General features: G+C 52.5%; 1 protein-coding gene across 3 annotated transcripts in view; it reads right to left on the minus strand.

Moving 5' to 3' along the window:
- The window catches only part of PLXNA2 (plexin A2), a 179378-nt gene that overhangs the window by 17125 nt on the left and 145268 nt on the right, over positions 1 to 16985 (minus strand). For all 3 annotated transcript variants that reach the window (XM_042799981.1, XM_042799980.1, XM_042799979.1), the window contains exons 17-26: positions 16206 to 16299; positions 14136 to 14375; positions 13808 to 13951; positions 12405 to 12639; positions 10801 to 10943; positions 8857 to 9125; positions 3698 to 3764; positions 2895 to 3041; positions 2278 to 2437; positions 1786 to 1889 (exon numbers count right to left, since the gene is read on the minus strand). In XM_042799981.1, coding sequence (XP_042655915.1) covers positions 1786 to 1889; positions 2278 to 2437; positions 2895 to 3041; positions 3698 to 3764; positions 8857 to 9125; positions 10801 to 10943; positions 12405 to 12639; positions 13808 to 13951; positions 14136 to 14375; positions 16206 to 16299 — 1603 coding nt within the window. The remainder of the gene's footprint in view (positions 1 to 1785; positions 1890 to 2277; positions 2438 to 2894; positions 3042 to 3697; positions 3765 to 8856; positions 9126 to 10800; positions 10944 to 12404; positions 12640 to 13807; positions 13952 to 14135; positions 14376 to 16205; positions 16300 to 16985) is intronic.

A 16985-nucleotide genomic window follows, 5' to 3' on the forward strand; every position in this document is an offset into this window, starting at 1 on the left:
TTTATTACTCAAACAGAAAAAAACCTGGTAGGAATAAAAAAAAAAAATATTGCTGTTTGTTTTTGGCAAAAGCCCTGCCTTGACAGGATTTCTGTTGCAGTGCAGAGAACCTGGCTTCTTTTTTATGGCTGAAACAGCTCTGTCGGGCTGTGCAGAGCTCGGGCCAGAGCTGGGGGAGACATGTGCAACTGCTACCTGTTCAGATGTTTGACAGCAAAATTCTACTTTGTTCCAGAGCAAAACTGACATTCAAATGGCAGGAATAGCTGCAGCATCTTGAGTGCTGCACGGATTTTGTTTATTTTAAGGGTAAACTTGTGGCTCAGATTTACCCACAGGCACTAAAATGAAAGTTCTCCCTCACTTCGCACCCAACACGCATCAGACAAACACACATTTCACTTGTGACTTCCTTAAGATGACTTTTAAAGATCGAGGCATAATAAAGCCTCGCTGCTTCCCTGCATGTTGGTTAATCCCTTGCAACCGTCAGGTAAAACAGATTTTAGAAACAATGGAATTCATCTGCACAACTCCTGTGACATTTTAGGGTAATCTGTGCTTAAATCCTTCGGGCTGCTTGGAGAAGCTGACCCTCGAGGTGCTTTTTTACATGCACTTTGCATATTTATGCCATTCTCTCTGCCTCGCTCCTTGATTATATGTCTCCTGTCAATACTGGCTCACATTCAACTTACACAGCATGAGTCACGCTGATGGACTTGAGATGGTGTATAAACAGGGAAAGATGCCAGATTAAATACTAAACTCTTCTGTGTAGATAGTGATGGACAGTAGTAGGTTACAGGTTCCAATTAATGCAGTTATCCTCTGCTGCAGACAGGCTTTGAGTAAAAGCCTTTGATTCTCTTTAACCAAACCTTCCTCAGCTCTGTCTTTACCCCTCTTCCCATGGTTTGCACACTGTAAGAAGCTGCACGACCAAGCCAGGGGGGCCTGGGCTGGGCTGGGGCATGCATACTGCAAAAGCTGAAGATGGCAACAATTTCTTAGGTCACCTCGCACACCCTGGCCGATGCACAATACAGCAGCTTCACTGGCTAGCTTCATTTTATATGACTTTAGTGGCAAAACTCCTGTTACTTGACTTGGCTAGGTCTGGGACTTAGGAGGTTTGATGTCACTCTGTCAAGAAGCAGCTCTTGATATTCATCTCTTCTTGCCCTGGCCTCATCCCGTACCTCCCTGCAGCACTCCCTCGTCCCTCCCAGGTGTCAGTATTTGAAGTATTTGCTCTGTTTCCCTTCTTCACTCCTTGCACAATGCTCAAAAGTCAACACGTAGGAAGGTCACAAGGATGAGAGGCGGCTGAGCACTGCTGCAGCCGGTGCTTTGCATCAGATCATCAGATCGTGTGGTGTTTGCAAAGCTTTGAAGGAAGACAGAGACTCCTCTTCTTTCCTTGCTACACTCCTGCTTGTCTCAGACCCCCACGCGAGGACCTGAGCCCCACGTGCCATCCCTTCCCTGGCCCTGCATCTCCAGCAGCGGCAGCTCAGCCCTCGCCACTGCTCCCTCTATCTCACTAGCACGACTGGTGGGTTTAATTTAGCCAATTTTCAACTCTACTAGTTTCTTTAAGATCCATGTCAAGGTTGCTTTCCCATCTAATGTGTAAGCACATTGAACCCTTCTGGTTTATCATACAAATGTGACCTCCCCGTCTGTCTTGGTAGATGAGATCCTTGGGAATGAAATTTCTGCTTTTCTTCCCTTCCCTTCTGGCAGCTTTCTGGGAGCTGTCTGCTGGGGCTGCTTTCTTACCTGATAATGCATCAAGGTGTTCAGGCGCTTCCAATCTCCTTCAATCTTGGTGGTGATGTCTTCATCTTGAAGGACCACACGAGCTATCCGGCCCTGCCGCCACTCTGGGAGAGGCAAAAACCAGGCAGACACGATGGTCAGAGCGGAAAAAGGCACCAACAGGCTCTATCTGCTTCTGGCCCAAGTAACTACTGGACAGATGAGCCTGTAGAAAAGCCCATTTCCTGGGAAAGGGGCACCCAGAGAAAGCTAAATTCTCAGCAGAGTGAAGGAGCCTTCAGGAATCATCTGCTCTGTGGTCAGTGGACAATTAGCTGATCCCACAGAGCTCAAAGCCTACCCGGCAGGAGCAGTGCCCATGCTTTCTAGGGGCAGAAGCATGTATGGTGGTGTGCAGACCTGAGCTCTAGTTTTCAAGCTCTGCAAAACCCACCAAGAATCACTGTTCATCCTCTCTGACCTTCCCCTCCTACCAGGCAGGGAAGCTCCTACCCAAGTCCATGTCAACAGCTCTTGGTCTTTGAGAATATGGGACGTTCTTGTATACTGCATCGAGGATCTTCTCTTTGACTTGAGTGATGGTATCACAGTTCAGCACCTTCACAGGGATCTCTGGACTGTTCTCATTATCTGGGTTCACACAGTTTAGGATCTGAAAGGGAAGGAGAACCACACCGTGCTCTAAAGGGCTTCAGACAAGCATCCTGAGAACTGTAACCACGTGTCACCAACAACCCGTTCTCATAAAAAAACCCCACTGCATCCCTAATTTCATCACTGCTGCTGCATCTAGTATATCTTTACAATGATTACTAACATAGGAGCCCGATGTCCGTTTTCATTTGCTGGAAGGAGCGCAATGCTCAATGCGCATGGAGATAAACCACTCCCCTCAAGCCCTGCCTTTCAAAACCTTAGCTCAGGATATTTGTACCCGCAAATTAGGGACACACTTGATGTGGGCATGGGTCTAACAGCATGAGGCTTTATTGCCCTGGCAACTGGCTTCACGGTAGTGTCCTAATCACTGGCCTAAAGGTCAGAACAGTTCATGTCTAAGTGGGGAGGACTGAAGCGATTCAGTGGCAGCTTCTACAATGACCACTCACCAGAGTCTTGTACTCAATTTGCTGCCGGATCAGCTTGTCCTCACTCAGGGAGTAACGGGCTTCTCCTGTGATGGCATCAATCGGACCTTTCTCCATCTGTTGCTTGATGGCACAGTAGAGCATGAAGAGAGGCTCTCCAGCACATTCCTACACAATGAGATGGAAAGCAAAACTAACACAGAGGTGAAGGTGCATCTCCTCCGGGCCACTGGCCTGCACACAGGTTTTGCAGATGATCCATTCCAGCAGAAGCACAGTCCCACCATGTGCAATCCAGGCTCAGCCCCCAGCAGCTCCTGGGGAGGACAGCCAAAACCACGAGCTCCATTGCTTGATGGGCGTGTTGCCTTTGGCTTGATAAATCTCTACTGAATCTATATGGCTGTAAAAAAGGGAATTTGAGATCTTGATTTCATTGCTCACTGCCATGAAGCAAATTCTGTGGGTCTTCCAAAACCACAAATAAAGTTAAAAAATAGGGAAGCCCAGGCACGGAGCTGTAAGTGAGAATTTCTGCTAAGTACTGAAGAGGTGCAACAGAAAGTCCACTACATGAGAATTACACCAGGCGATCCGAGGGTTCAAGAGGGCTGAGCACGGAGGCTGTGCCAGCTTGACTGAGCCCATGTAAGAGCAGCCCCAGGTGTAGGTACCTCTGAGCGAACTTCCACCTCCCCCGCCTTGCTACTACATCTTTTGAATTGGAGTCTGACTGGAATGTTTCAAGCCCAGATTCACCCCGGGGATGGCTGAGGGGTGGGACAGCAAAGCAGCAGCGGGGTCTCAGCTCCATCCCTCCTTACCTTGAGGAACTTGTGGAGGAGGAAGGCAAACCAGTTCGTCAGCATCTTCTCAGCCACCGACTCGGTCCTAGGGAAGCCAGGAGGACACACGCGTTACATGCAAAACCAAACCATGCATCAGAGGCCCCAAATCTCCCCGGGTGGCACCACCCGGCTGCACCCTGGCACAGCTCCTGTGGTGCTCTGAACCGGGGCAGGCAGCAGGATGAGGCCAGTGTTGTCCCCTGCTCCTGCTGCACCGAGCTGACAGCAGCTTGTCCAGCTGACAGCCCGTCACAGCCCTGATGGGGCTGGTGACAGGGAGCCTGGTGACACTGGGCTCCTTGCACGTGGTGCAAATTACAGCCTGGCTCAGTAAATCACTGGGATTTGCAGCAGTTCCTGGCAATCAGGGACAGCAGAGTGACAATGGCAGGGAAATTGCAGTTTTCTCCCCAGTCCCACCCAGTGTCCTCTCCCCACATTGTACCCAAGATTATCTCTAATTTAAATACAATGGCTCCTAATGATAGTTTTTAATGCTGGCTCTGCAGGACCAGGAGACTTTCCTTAAAGCACCACAACCCCTTTTTCCCAGGGCAGGGATGGGATGGCTGTGCTGGTGGCAGGGTGTCTCCCAGTTTGCATCTGAGCCCCAACCACACAGGTCACACTGGGGGTGGCATGCAGGCAGGCAGGCAGGTGAGCAGGCAGGTAAGCGAGCAGGCAAGCAGGAGGTTGGGCAGGCAGGCAGGCAAGCAGACAAGCAGGTGAGCAAGCAGGCAAGCAAGCAGGCAGACAGACAGGCAGGCAAGCAAGCAGGCAGGCAGGCAGACAGACAGACAGACAGGCAGGCAGGCAGGCAGACAGGCAGGCAGGCAGACAGGAGGGCAGGCAGACAGGAGGGCAGGCAGACAGGCAGGCAGACAGGAGAGCAGACAGACAGGCAGGCAGGCAGACAGACAGGCAGACAGACAGGCAGGCAGACAGGCAGGCAGACAGACAGACAGGCAGGCAGGCAGGCAGGCAGACAGACAGGCAGACAGGCAGGCAGACAGGCAGGCAGACAGACAGGCAGACAGACAGGCAGGCAGGCAGGCAGACAGACAGACAGGCAGGCAGACAGACAGACAGGCAGGCAGGCAGGCAGGCAGACAGGCAGGCAGGCAGACAGGCAGGCAGACAGGCAGACAGGCAGGCCTGCCTGCAAGGCCGTGCAGGGAAGAGCTGCTCTGCTGCAGCCGAGCCAGCCCCCTGGGCAGCCTGGCTCTCCGCACTCCCCTTCCCCTCCTGCCACGCCAGGATCTGGTCCATATTTCAGCAAGCAGAGAGGGGTGGATCCAACACCTTGCCCTCTGCAGCACCCTCTCCTCTGGGCACCATGCAGCAAGGCAGCGGCAGCTCCCGGCACCTCTCTGTGCCTTCACCCCCTTGGCCAGCAGCTCTGCTCCTGGTGCCATTCCTGCCAACGGCATTTTTGGCCCCCAACCTGCTCAGAAGATGCCCAGCGGGCACGGCGATGCACCGAGCCTCTGCCTCTGCCCATACCCCGACCTGCAGTGAGTCACCGTCCCGCCCCGGACCCATTTCCCCTATTCTCCCCCATCTGCTCTGCTGCCTTGAATTAGGGACTGCCTCTTGGTATGTATTTATACAGCACCCCGCATGTTTGAAAACTCTGGCATTTAATGAAAAACACACACTGTAGAAGCAACAGGGTTTGATCCCAACATCAAGCAGATCAAGTATAAACGGGAGCCACAGATTTCAGCAAACAAAAACTGACACCAGTCGGCAAACAGACCTAGGGTCACATTACCATCATCTCTTAGGATCACAACATCTGCCAGGAATTTGTGAAAATGTCTGCAGATCCCCAAAGAATTTAAGCCTGAATTGATTAACTGCCTAAAAATTCATCCTACGAACCAACAGACACATTGTTCTCCTGTTTAAAATATTTCAGTCACCCAATTAAGGAGGAGAAGCACTAGCACACTGCCACACCAGTGAGGCACAGAAAATGGTGAGTCAGTGATACAAACTAAAGAATAGGTGAAAAACTCAGAAAATGATACAGTCAAGACTTCGGGGTGAGTATTAATTTAATAAACTGCTTTGTTAATAGATTATTAAATTAAGAATTGGCAAGCCTCCTGATTAGCCCTACCAGTGAAGCAATGCTGTGTCTTGTAGCTGTTGGCTGCTCATGGCCTGGCACCAGCACCGTAAAAATAACTGAAATGTGGAGTGACAGAGAAGTTGGGGCATATTGTGTGGGAGAAGGGTATTGGATACTCCCGTGCCTAGCTGTTCCCTTTTATTTCTTTACCAGAAATACAAGATCAGCTGAACGGAATGGCAAAAAGAAACACCTCAGATCATCTCTGTCAAATCCCATTTCTCCTTATTTTCAAGCTGAATCTCACGCTCCTCTCAACAGAGACGGACGCCGTGAGATATCTGCCGTGCACCAGCCCAGGGGACGGCCGACCACTGAGTTGATCATCACTGTCCCAACACTGGCTGAGGAAAGGGGCTGCTTGCGACCTTCATCGCTGCTGGGTGCAGAGCAGCACTGCCAGGTCTTTGCAGACGAGTCCGCTGTAGGTGCCTCCCCCAGCCTCTGCCTTTGCGAAGGGATCGGTGCTGGCTGGCGGGGTGAGCTGTCCCTCGAGCTCTGCCTGCCACCACGGGGCCTGACCCCTCTTTCTCTCTGCCCCACGGGAAGGGTCTGCTGAGCCACAGCATCAGCTGCTGCGGGGCTTTGTGCTGCCCCTCGGCCCGCGCCGCTCCTATGCCGCCGCTGGGCTGGTATCTGAAACACTGCCCCTAAAAATAAAAAATAAGCTCCTGAACATTAACATGGCAGGAGAGAATCCCTAGACTCGGAGAAAACCCTCCTCTCATTGACCACATAACAAGGGCAAAGCACGATCCAGAGGTGACTTTCCAAAGGAGTCTGACGCCAGCAACCAGCGCCTTGGCTGCTCCTCCGACTTTCTGAGGCACCAGGAATAAAACAAAACTAAACAAAAAGAGCTGAGAGATCCCCAAAAATAAATATGTATTTTATTAATTTTCCCTGCTATATCTAGGTCTCCAAACTGCTGTGTTGCTGCGCTCTGTGCCAGGAACCAGAACAGCTATTTGATTTAATGTCAACTTTTTTGCTGTCTCCCGCGAGGGGCAGTCATGGAAGAAAGAGAGAGGGGAAAACGAGGAAGAAAGAGAGAAAGAAGTGAGTGCCAATTATCAACTGCTGCCACCAGAGAGCTCAAAAAAGAAAAAAAAAAAAAAAAAAGTATCTCACTTTGTGGTTGTTCACTCCTTATTAAGTCAGAGCAAGATGTTCCAGCCCGGGTGGTTTTGGGCACCAGCACCAGTCGGGAGCGTGGGCCCAGGGCTGGGACAGGGCTCCAGCCACAGGTTTGTGGGGCCTGCAGCGACAGGACAAGGGGCAATGCTTTTAAACTAAAAGGGAGTAGATTCAGACTAGGTACAAAGAAGAAATTTTTGACAATGAGGGTGGTGAAACACTTGACCAGGTTGCCCAGAGCGGTGGTGGATGTCCCATCCCTGGAAACATTCAAGGTCAGGTTTCCTGGGGAATGGCTAAATCCTGGTGCAGGACAGCCAGCCCCGCCGCTGCTGGCATCGCTCTGTCTCTCCGCTGGGTGCTGCGGGGAGGAGGGGGCACAGCTCTGATCACCAGCCATGTATTTCTTGGAGCACCATGAAAAGTCATTATTGATGGCTGAGGCAGAAGACGCCTTCCCAGTGACTCGTCAAACCACGGGGGAAATTAAGATGGCTTCCTTTTCTGAGATGAGTTATTGCCTCTGCAAACACAGCCAGATTTAAAGCAATTTCCTGTCAAGTATATTCATTATGGCTGGAGGAATCCCTGAAATTTTCCTAGAGCTGTGAAATCCTCCCCTTGCTTTCATCCGCTCGCTCCAGCGAGATGCCAGCAGAGCCACAGGCCCCGCTCTGCAGCACAGCCGGGACCCAAAGGGACAGGGGATGGAGGTGGCTCATCACGCGGAGAACAGGGGTAGCCTTTTACTTGTAGCTGCTGATCTGGCCTACATTAATACACACTTTCTCCCCTTTTTCTTTCTGCCATTTCCCAGCACAGTCTTGGATGAGTCACTTAATCCATTCTTGAGCTCCTTCCCCCAGCTGTGAAACACAAACCCTGCTGCTCCATCCAGGCAATGATGCTGCGAGGATAAAGCCCATAAATACCTGTGAGGTAGCTCAGACACGGGAGGGTGAAGGTCACAGAAGCATCCTGGGCTGCCATCAGGAAGGGGACCAAGCCTTGCTGGGCAGCCTGCCTTTCCCTGACAGCCCCAGGGGCAATTCACAGCATCGCCCATCCGAGAGGTACTTTTCTTCACTAGGTCTTTAAAGCTCTACTCATCACAATAATGCCACAGCTCACGGGGAAACAAGGACCCTATGTACTGTACTGACATGTAAGAAACTGGGCTCCTGCCTTTCAGAGCTTGAAGCCCAGTAAGATGACTGAAAGAGCTGAATCTCTGCTCCTCCAGACCCTGCTGTACCCGAGCTGGTGCCTCCTCTTCCCTGCCTGGATGCACAGGGCACTGCTTGGTACCAGCAACGTGCAGGGGGTGGAAAGCTCCAGTTTTTGTGCCATTCACCTCTCCACCGTGACGCTGCCCTGAGGCAGCCCCACACAGGACTGGCGGTGGGGGCTAAGCCCATTTGCTGAGCCCCTCGGGCATCTCTGCACACCCAGGTGGGAAGCAGGAGCTGGGGCAGGTGAGTGCAGGAGGCAGCTGGATGGCAGAGGTGACAGTGCTGGCATCATCACCTGCTCCCAGCCAAGCCAGGGAGCAGGGGCGCTGCTGGGGCAAGATTAGGAGTGAGAGACTTGCAGCAGAGGTAATAGCTCGCTCAGATCCAATCCAAGACTCTGTTCAGCCATCTGTGAAATCACAGAGTAGGGTTTAACCCTGGGTCCTGGAGACAAGCAAAGAGATGGATGGGTCATCCAAAAGCCTCCATGGAGAGCAGCGTTTTCCTTCTGACACCAGCACCATGGTTCTGCAGAGCCCCCGGATGCCACCAGCAGCATGGTCGTGCCAGCCCGGGCAACGGCACCGACCTGCCCGCAGCCCCGGCCCCTCCCCGGCCCCCGGCGTTACCTGCGCAGGAGCAGTTTGGGGTGGTTCTTGTTTTCCAGGTTCTTCTCGATGAGGTCGGAGAGCAGCTGCTTCAGCACGTCGGTGGCATACTCCAGCTTGCCTTGCAGACCCGTCATGATGAGCGAGGCCACGTTGCCGCGATCGCGCATGGAGAAGCTGCGCTGCAGCTCCAGCGTTCGGATGAAGGTCAGCAGGAAGACTTTGTTGTTTATCAGCTGAGCAAAGAGCTTCAAGGCCTTCTCCACGCTCTGCTGCCCGTTCCCCTGGACCTGCAGTGGAAGAGAGCTCATCAGCCACGGCACAGGGGGACAAGGGAGCGCAGGGCAGCCCCGCGCCACCGCGGGGTCACTCTGCCATCGCTGGTGGTGGGGTGGAGGGTCGAGCTCTGGGTGCACAAGCCAGCACCTCATCTCTGAGGGCGTCAGCATCCCTGACCGTGGCCTCTGGCCAGTTCTGAACAAGTGTCACCCTTCCCGTCCTCCCGCAGCACGGCTCGCCTTAATCATTGCTCCGAGCTGCACTCTCTGCATGCCATAAAGCTGCTGCTTTGAGGCTAACAGCCCTATAAATGACATACAAATTTGCTTGTTCTGCACAAAAAGTGACACTCTTGTAAGTAAATTAAATACTAATTTAGACTATTGCTTTATTATGGGACAAGTGTAAAAAATTAATTGAGGCTTTCAGCCAGTTGAGGATTCAAGTAATTCATTACAAGTGAAAATGATGAACTACATTAAGCAACTCTTTACCAAACATCTTGGAGACTTATGCATTGGTTTTACTGACGTTACATAATTAAGCAACTGTGTAATTGGCAACACATTTATCACTTCTGCAATTCTGTTTTTCATGAGTAAAACAAATAAAAAGCATTCAATATTTGTTTGCTAGAGCATCAGCTTATTTGGCAATTTAAACAGCAAACATAATGCATGAGACTGGAAAACTCAAGGCCTGGGAATGGGCTGGGAGAGGCTGGTTCAAAGCCTGTGTCAGTTTTACCAACACCACAGCAACTGCTCAGTGTCGGTTGCCCACTGGAAAGGAATTTAGCTCGAGGCCTTAATGCTAAGCAGTGCTCGCCTGGAAAAGCAACACAGGCGTATGGAGCACAAGCAATCAATGCTTCTTCCTCTTACATCCCTGGCTGAGGATCTGGGCCACCCCCCGGTCTGTGTGAAGGCAGCAGGACTGTCGGGATTTTCTGGAGCAATGCCTGTGCCGGGGGCAGCGCTGAGCCCGGTGCCTCGGGCCAGCCCGGAGCGGGGACGGCAGCCCCACGCTCGGTGGCAGATAATGTTTCTTGAAGCACCATCATTTTTTTTTTTTTTTTTTTTTTGGCATTCTCACAGGCGAGCGAGGGCTCACCTGCAAGGTGATCTGCTGGACCCTTGTACGTTACCAATTCTTCTATACCCTCAGGGAAAATCTGATGTCTATATTGACACACAGTGGTGGAAAAACCAGGGTGGTGCAAGGGCTTGCTCCCAGCCAAGCCGGAGTCCACCATGCCTGGCACGGCGCTTGCCCTCCTGTGGACACGCCACGGAACAGCAGCAGCGGGATGCTCCAGGCAGGATGCGCCCAGGGACACAGAGCCTCCCCCTGCACCATAAGGTGATTAAGAAGGACTTTAAAACGACACCGATAACTTACCTGGCAGGCTTTGCTGCTGGCCTATAGCAATATAAAAACCCACCAAATAAAACTGAAACAACACCGGGGAGAAGAAACCAAAATGAATCGAAATGAATCAAGCCGTGTGCAACGGAGATAAAACACCAACTTCTTAGTTAAAATGAACGCTGGGCTCATCCTGCTAACCCCAGAGCCTCTAATAAGATTTGGTGTGGAAAGCATAAAGGTGCTTCAGGGTTTCACTGTGGCTTCCCCGAGGGCTCAGGGAAACTTCGAAGAGCCGGAGCACAGCCTGTTCCTTACCTCCAGCTCCCGTAAGACAGGATGGTCCTCGATGCCAGGGAAAAGGACCCTCATGGCATACGTCCGATAGTCGAGGTACGGGATCCCCGAGCGATCCAGGTCGCTGGTTAATTCATTGATGTCCGTCTGCAGCTCTGCAAACGCTACTCGGGGAGGACAGAGCAAGACAGAGAAACGCACGTGAGCTCCAGGAGCCGAGGCTGCGGGGCAGAGGCCGGGGGGGGGCTGGCTGCCGGCTCTCCGGGGGCCACGGCAGCAACCGTAAACGGGCCAGCTCAGGAAACCGATTCGGAGGAGACCTCGTGGCTTAGCTCAGCCAGACCCTCACCCTTGGAGACTGCCTCAGAGCACACACTGCACACGGCAGATGCCGAGAACAAAAGACGCTTATTAATTTGTATGCAGTTCACACCTGTGTGTATACACACCTAAAACACCTTTAAAGGCTGCAGATAGAAATGAGGATCTATTTTCGTAACTTGTTACCGCCCATATTTTCCTTTCTTCTTCTTCTCCTCCTCTATCAACAGTTGCCAGAATAATAAAATCTGATGCAGATCAAAGCCAAGCAGAAATTGCCAGCTGCAAGGGTCAGGAAGGAATTTATTCTTCCTCTTGTAACATAACATCATCGTGTTATACAGCTGTATGTGTGTCCTTCTCCACAGTGTGAACCACTGGCTCAGTAAGGTTTCTGCACCCCAGCTAGGCTGTGCCCGTGCCAAAGCTGCGGCCTCTCCTGAAGATATCTCGTTTTTCGTCCTGTACTTTCAAGGCTACCCTTTTAAAATCAGCTGAACCAATCCAGTGCAACTCCCTCTATATACACAGGACACACTATGAAATTTGCATGTTTCTATTTATCTTTCTTGGATTCACTAAGCTCCCTTCCAGCTGGAAGGACATAGGAAACAACAGCAGCACGCCTCCCCAGAACGCTTTCTGTCTCAACCCACCAGCTACAGAAGGGACTGCCCACCTCCACCGCCGCTCCCCTGCGGAGAGGCTGAGCTGCTTCCCTGCAGGGACAAGACTTCTCTGTGTTGAATTCTGCAAGCGGCAGGTCTAGCTGGTCCAAATAACACGTGGGATTTCCCAGAAGCCAATGCCTGAGGAGCTTCTTCCCTCAAACCAACTCTTACTGCCCTGGGCTCTCATCTTAGAGAGTGCAGGAGGGACTGGTCCAGCCTTCCGTTTGGGATACACCCCCGTTCTCACAGGTCTGAACCTCCTCCGCTCCATCTCTCACTCTGTGCCTTCTTAAAAGCCCTTTAACCAAAAGGCCATTAGACAAGGGGACGTGCTGTGCTGGGCATGCTGGGGCTCACGCTGCCCTCGCAGCGCGATCCAGGCATGTCACTTAAGCAGGATCAAGCTCTAATCCTATTCTCTGCACGAGGCAGCAGAGCCGTGTCTGCTGCTGACACACTCGCCGCTGCCCTCCCTCCCGCGGCGGGGCAGGCGTGCAAACCTCCCCGGGGGGGCACGCACCCCGCTCCTCGCTGCAAAAACGGGGTGACTGGGGTGGCTCCGGTAGGGAAAGCTGGGGAGCAGAGCGTGGGGCCGCAGCACGCAGAGAGCGCCCGGTCCCGGGCAGTACTGACCCTCCTTGCACTCCAGGGCCACCCGGGACTCCAGATTGTCCATCTGCATCTGCAGCCTCTTGAGGGTCAGGTCGTTCTCCCGGGACTTGCGCTTGTAGGCGATGAGGACGATGATGACGATGATGAGGAGCAGGCTGCCTCCGGCCGCGATGCTGACGATGGCCGGCAGGGTCAGCAGGCTGTCCGAGATGATGCTCACCGAACCAGGGGAGAAGATGATACCACCAACACGCACCTACGAAGCACAATGGAGGTAACCAGCAGCTGCGGGGAAGGGTGTCAGCCTGTCCCAAAGCCCCATCCTTCCCCCCGGGGGCACCCCCCGCCCGGGCTGCGCAGACCCGAAGGAAGCACCGAACCACCTCGGTTTCAGCCAAGACTACAGCAACTCCGATCGCCTTCAGGCACAAAGGGTGCAGCTCACGTGAACACAGCGAGGCTTCAAGCCATGATAAATGTGCCAGCCCTTCGCTATCTGGGCTTTGTTCTTATTATCTGATGGCTCCATTTGACTTTCATTTTATAAGCTTTCAACTCCCTTTTGTAAGCCATGGACATTAGCAATCCAGTGATAATTTCACTGACAAGAAACCAGAGTGACTGGGAAGAGGAAGGAGAGGAGGGAAAAGAAAGCCCCATGTGAAAGCACCAGAGCAAACATGCTGGAAGTTAATGTCGGGACGGGCTTTTCTTGGATGTGTCCTGGCCACAGATGCAAGCAGCTCTCAGCCAGGTTGCGCTTCTGTGAATCACACTGTGATAATCTGAATATGTTTTGGATGCTGAATTTAAAGGGAAATAAATCACAGTTACAATCTCGTTTGGTCTCTAGTCAAGCACTTCGGCAGCTGTGTGCTTGGTCTGTGAGTGGATCAGAGGAAGCAGCAATGCCCAAAACCAAAGCAGAGGAAAACACCGACTGTTATCCTGGACGAGGCTGTTGATCCCATCAGTCCAGTGTTCCAATGTCCCTGGTTGCTTCTGCTTCCAGAAAAGGCAAAACCTTTCCATCCACTTAGCAGCCTGGGTCTGATACAAGGACTGATAGAATCCCCACAGGGGGGAGAACACAGCCCACAGAAATGGTCTCACCTAGAAGAGCAAGCAGCACCAGAGAAAGGATGGTACCTGGTGCTGAAGGCACTGCCAGAAAGATTTGTTCTTTCTAGAAGGCTCTGAGAGTAGGTGGTGAGTCTCAGGGAGGGAATAAGAAATTTCTCCATGCTAATCCACATCAATATTTTAAGCTTCCAATTAGACAGCCGTAAAGATCTAAAAATCCTACTGATCCTTGGACAAGAAATTGCACTCAATACCTGAGCGAGTCAGGGAGCTGGAGGAGGAGGAGAAAGGATGGGAAGGAGGGAGGGAAGGGATGCTGACAGGGGTGTTTTTTCCCTCACCATCACTTTGTGCTGTCCGGTGAGGTTTGGCGGCTCGCACAGCAGCTGGGTCTCGGAGACGGTGACGGCGCAGGGTGTTTCTCCGATCAGCACGGTGTAGTTGAGCTTTGCTCCTCCAGGAGCGGGTGGGCACAGGTTTCTGCCCTAGGGACAAGGCGAGAGCAGACTGTACAAAGATGCAGCACATTTCTCCAGCTTTCGTCTCCTTCCCAGCTTGTGCAAGCGATGGGACTCCATCTAGTGTAACCCTGTTCTCCAAAGGGGGTATAAAACTCCTCGCTCTGGGATTTTTTGCCTCGTCCCACCCACGGGGTAAGGGTCTCCTTACCTTCAGGATGATGGGTGAGCCCGGCTTCTGCTCCAGCACCCCGGTTGGGCTCAGGAGTTCAAACGTCGGGTTGGGGTAGTATACGAACTTGGTGTCGTTGTAGACCAGCAGGGACTGCACGTTGTTAAAGATAAACCCAAACTCATCCGGCCGCTCGACGGCGTCCAGGCCGGGCCGGTACTCGGGGGCGAGGGGGGGAGCGAGGCAGGCCAGCGCTGTGGCGTTCACCACCTTGCAGACCTGCGGGGAAGGCGATGCTTTCAGAGACGGCAGGGAAGAACTTATCCCGACCCGGACAAGGATGTTCTGATTCCTTAAATACGCCCTGAAATGTCCAGCAGATTCAAGTTCAGCCGGCAATTTAATCCAGGCTTGATGCACTGCAGCCACAGGTTGGGGGAATTTGCTTCCCCTGCAGCCAGTGCCAAGGCAGAGATGGACAGCGAGCTTCGAAATGAGCAGTGTTTTGAAGGAGCTAGGGGCTTGCACTGTGGATCACTTACACCCTTTTCCCTTATTTTATTGTTTTCTTTTCTTTCCAGCTGCATCCCCTTTGGCAATGCTACCTTTGAAACAGACCCATAGCAAATACCTGGTCCGTACTACAAACTGGTGATTAGAGGCAATTCCCGAGTGCCAGCGAGGGGGAGGAACAACCGTCTGACACTCGTGGGCTGGAGGTACCACCAAGGTCATCTCCTGCCGGGCTGAGGACACCCACAGCTCCTCCAGCCCTGGAAGCAGGGAGCTGGCTGATTTATGAGACTCTTGCCTTATAAAGCAGCAAAAGCCCAACTGTTTGGCCTCCCTCCATAAGTGGAAGATTTCATTTCACTCAATTTTGTGTCTTCAGAATTATTTTTGTAGCACTATAACTGCAACTGCTAACAACAAAATTAGATGTCTCTTTAAAAAGAGCTCAGATGAAAAAGGTCTTCAGAGGCGAAGGGAGAAAGGGAACAGGAAAAGACTACAGAATGATTTGCCCTTTCCAAGATAATACAAATTCAGTCAGGAAGATCACTGCATGGAAACAATATATTTCAGTTTTACTTGGTCAAAATAATTTCTGTGGGTCCTGGAGGTACAATTCTTATTTGTAGCATACAAGAACATCACTTAGTTCCAGTTCAGCCAAGGATTCATTTCAGTTTCTCACTCTTGGACTGAAAAAATACAGCTAGGGGAAGGAAGGGGCATTCCAGATCAACCCCAAACTCTCCTACCAACTCCTTGTTTTAGGAACATCAGGGTGATAGGAGGGAGGAGGGGAAGGAGGCCTAAAAATAACACCCAGCTTCACCAAAACACCCAGAGCCCCATGCCCAGCATCCTTCGTACGGTGAGGAGGGCGCAGGGAAGCAGCACCTGGCCTCATCGTGGGGATCAAGCTGCAAAAGTGGCCTGAGAGCTTCTTGTTCAGAAGCAGTTTCCCTCTCCCCTTCCCTCCCTGGGCTGGTATGGGCTCGCCGGGCCCAGAGCTGCAGCAGTAGGAGGTTTATTTATAGAGAAGCAGCTAGGGAAAGACTAGTTATACATAGCAGCCTCATAGCTGGCAGGTCTCAGCGCCTAGCTCTGGGCTTTTACAGAAAGAGCAGGACTAAAATGGGAAGTGTGGAGCAGCTGGGGATGATGGGGACACTTGGACTTTCCATCATAATGTGCCTGTAGAGCTGAGTATGGAAGGATGCCAGGGAGAGAGAGCTCTTGGGGCTCAGGGGCTCTGACAAAAGGGGGAATTTCAGGAGTGAAACAAGTTTATCTGACCCAGGACAGAATCTGAGGTGATGGAGATGACCTCAAATGGAGTCCTCCACTTTGAAAACTCCTTGGTAGTTACTGTGCTGCCGAGGAAGTCATCTCCCATTCCTGTGTGTCAGAATCCCTCTTTCCAGGGTCCCCAGTTCGGGTAAGCCTAGGGAAATACCCCCGGAGCAGCTTTTGCCGCAGCAAGCCTCGCCACGCAGAGAGCACTGGCACCAGTAACTCGGGGGGGGGCCGGCTGGCAGCCGTGCAGGGGCACCTTCCCCAGCACAGCCCGGCGCCACCGCGCTGACAGCAGCTACTTACGTTGACAAACTCCTTGCCGTTGTACTTGACGCGGATCCTCGGCTCCTGGATCACGTCCAGGTTGGAGCCGGTGACGGTCAGAGGCGTGTGGCCGCTGCGGAGAACCAGGAGACACCGGATTAATGCACCGGGCAGGAGGGGCTGGGGCTGCGCAGGGAGGCTGTGCTTGACAGTAAGGATGCTTGTTGATCTCAGAAAGATTGTTTTCTGCAGACATTTCAGGCACCAGCGTGGATTAATACCCACTCCCTGAGTCGCTGGGGAGTGGCGTCTCAAGTTAGCTAGATTTCCCACTCTCAGCTGCACCCTCTCCCACCTAACAGCACGGCAAGGCGGCAGGATGAGAAATGGGACCAAAGAAATCAACTGAGCTGAGACTAAATACATAAGACAATAAATTAGTCACGGTGTTTAATGATTTACATAGTGCTGTTTTTAAGGAACACGATAAATGGTACGTGCAGGGAAGGAACTGACGTGCACTTACGTCCGGGCTGCAGACACAGCAGGTTGTCCCACAGAGCAGGGGAGGGATGAAGAGCGGTGCCACCGGGGCCAGGGAGGACACAACCCCCCGGGCTAGAGCACCCCCATCCTCCTGCAGCCAGTGCCCCTGAGCAAAGTCTTTCACTCTTGGCTTCTTCTTTCCCGTGTTAACTGGAGCAGCACAGCCCGGGCTCACCCCGGGCCCCAGCCCCTCTGCGGCAGAGCCCAGCTGCTCCCTGCACACACCGCTGACCACCCCCGCCAGACCCAGCTCACCCCAAACCAGACATGAGC

This window comes from Tyto alba, unplaced genomic scaffold, assembly GCF_018691265.1.
Source record: "Tyto alba isolate M040663 unplaced genomic scaffold, T.alba_DEE_v4.0 Super-Scaffold_30, whole genome shotgun sequence".
Classification (NCBI taxonomy): domain Eukaryota; kingdom Metazoa; phylum Chordata; class Aves; order Strigiformes; family Tytonidae; genus Tyto; species Tyto alba.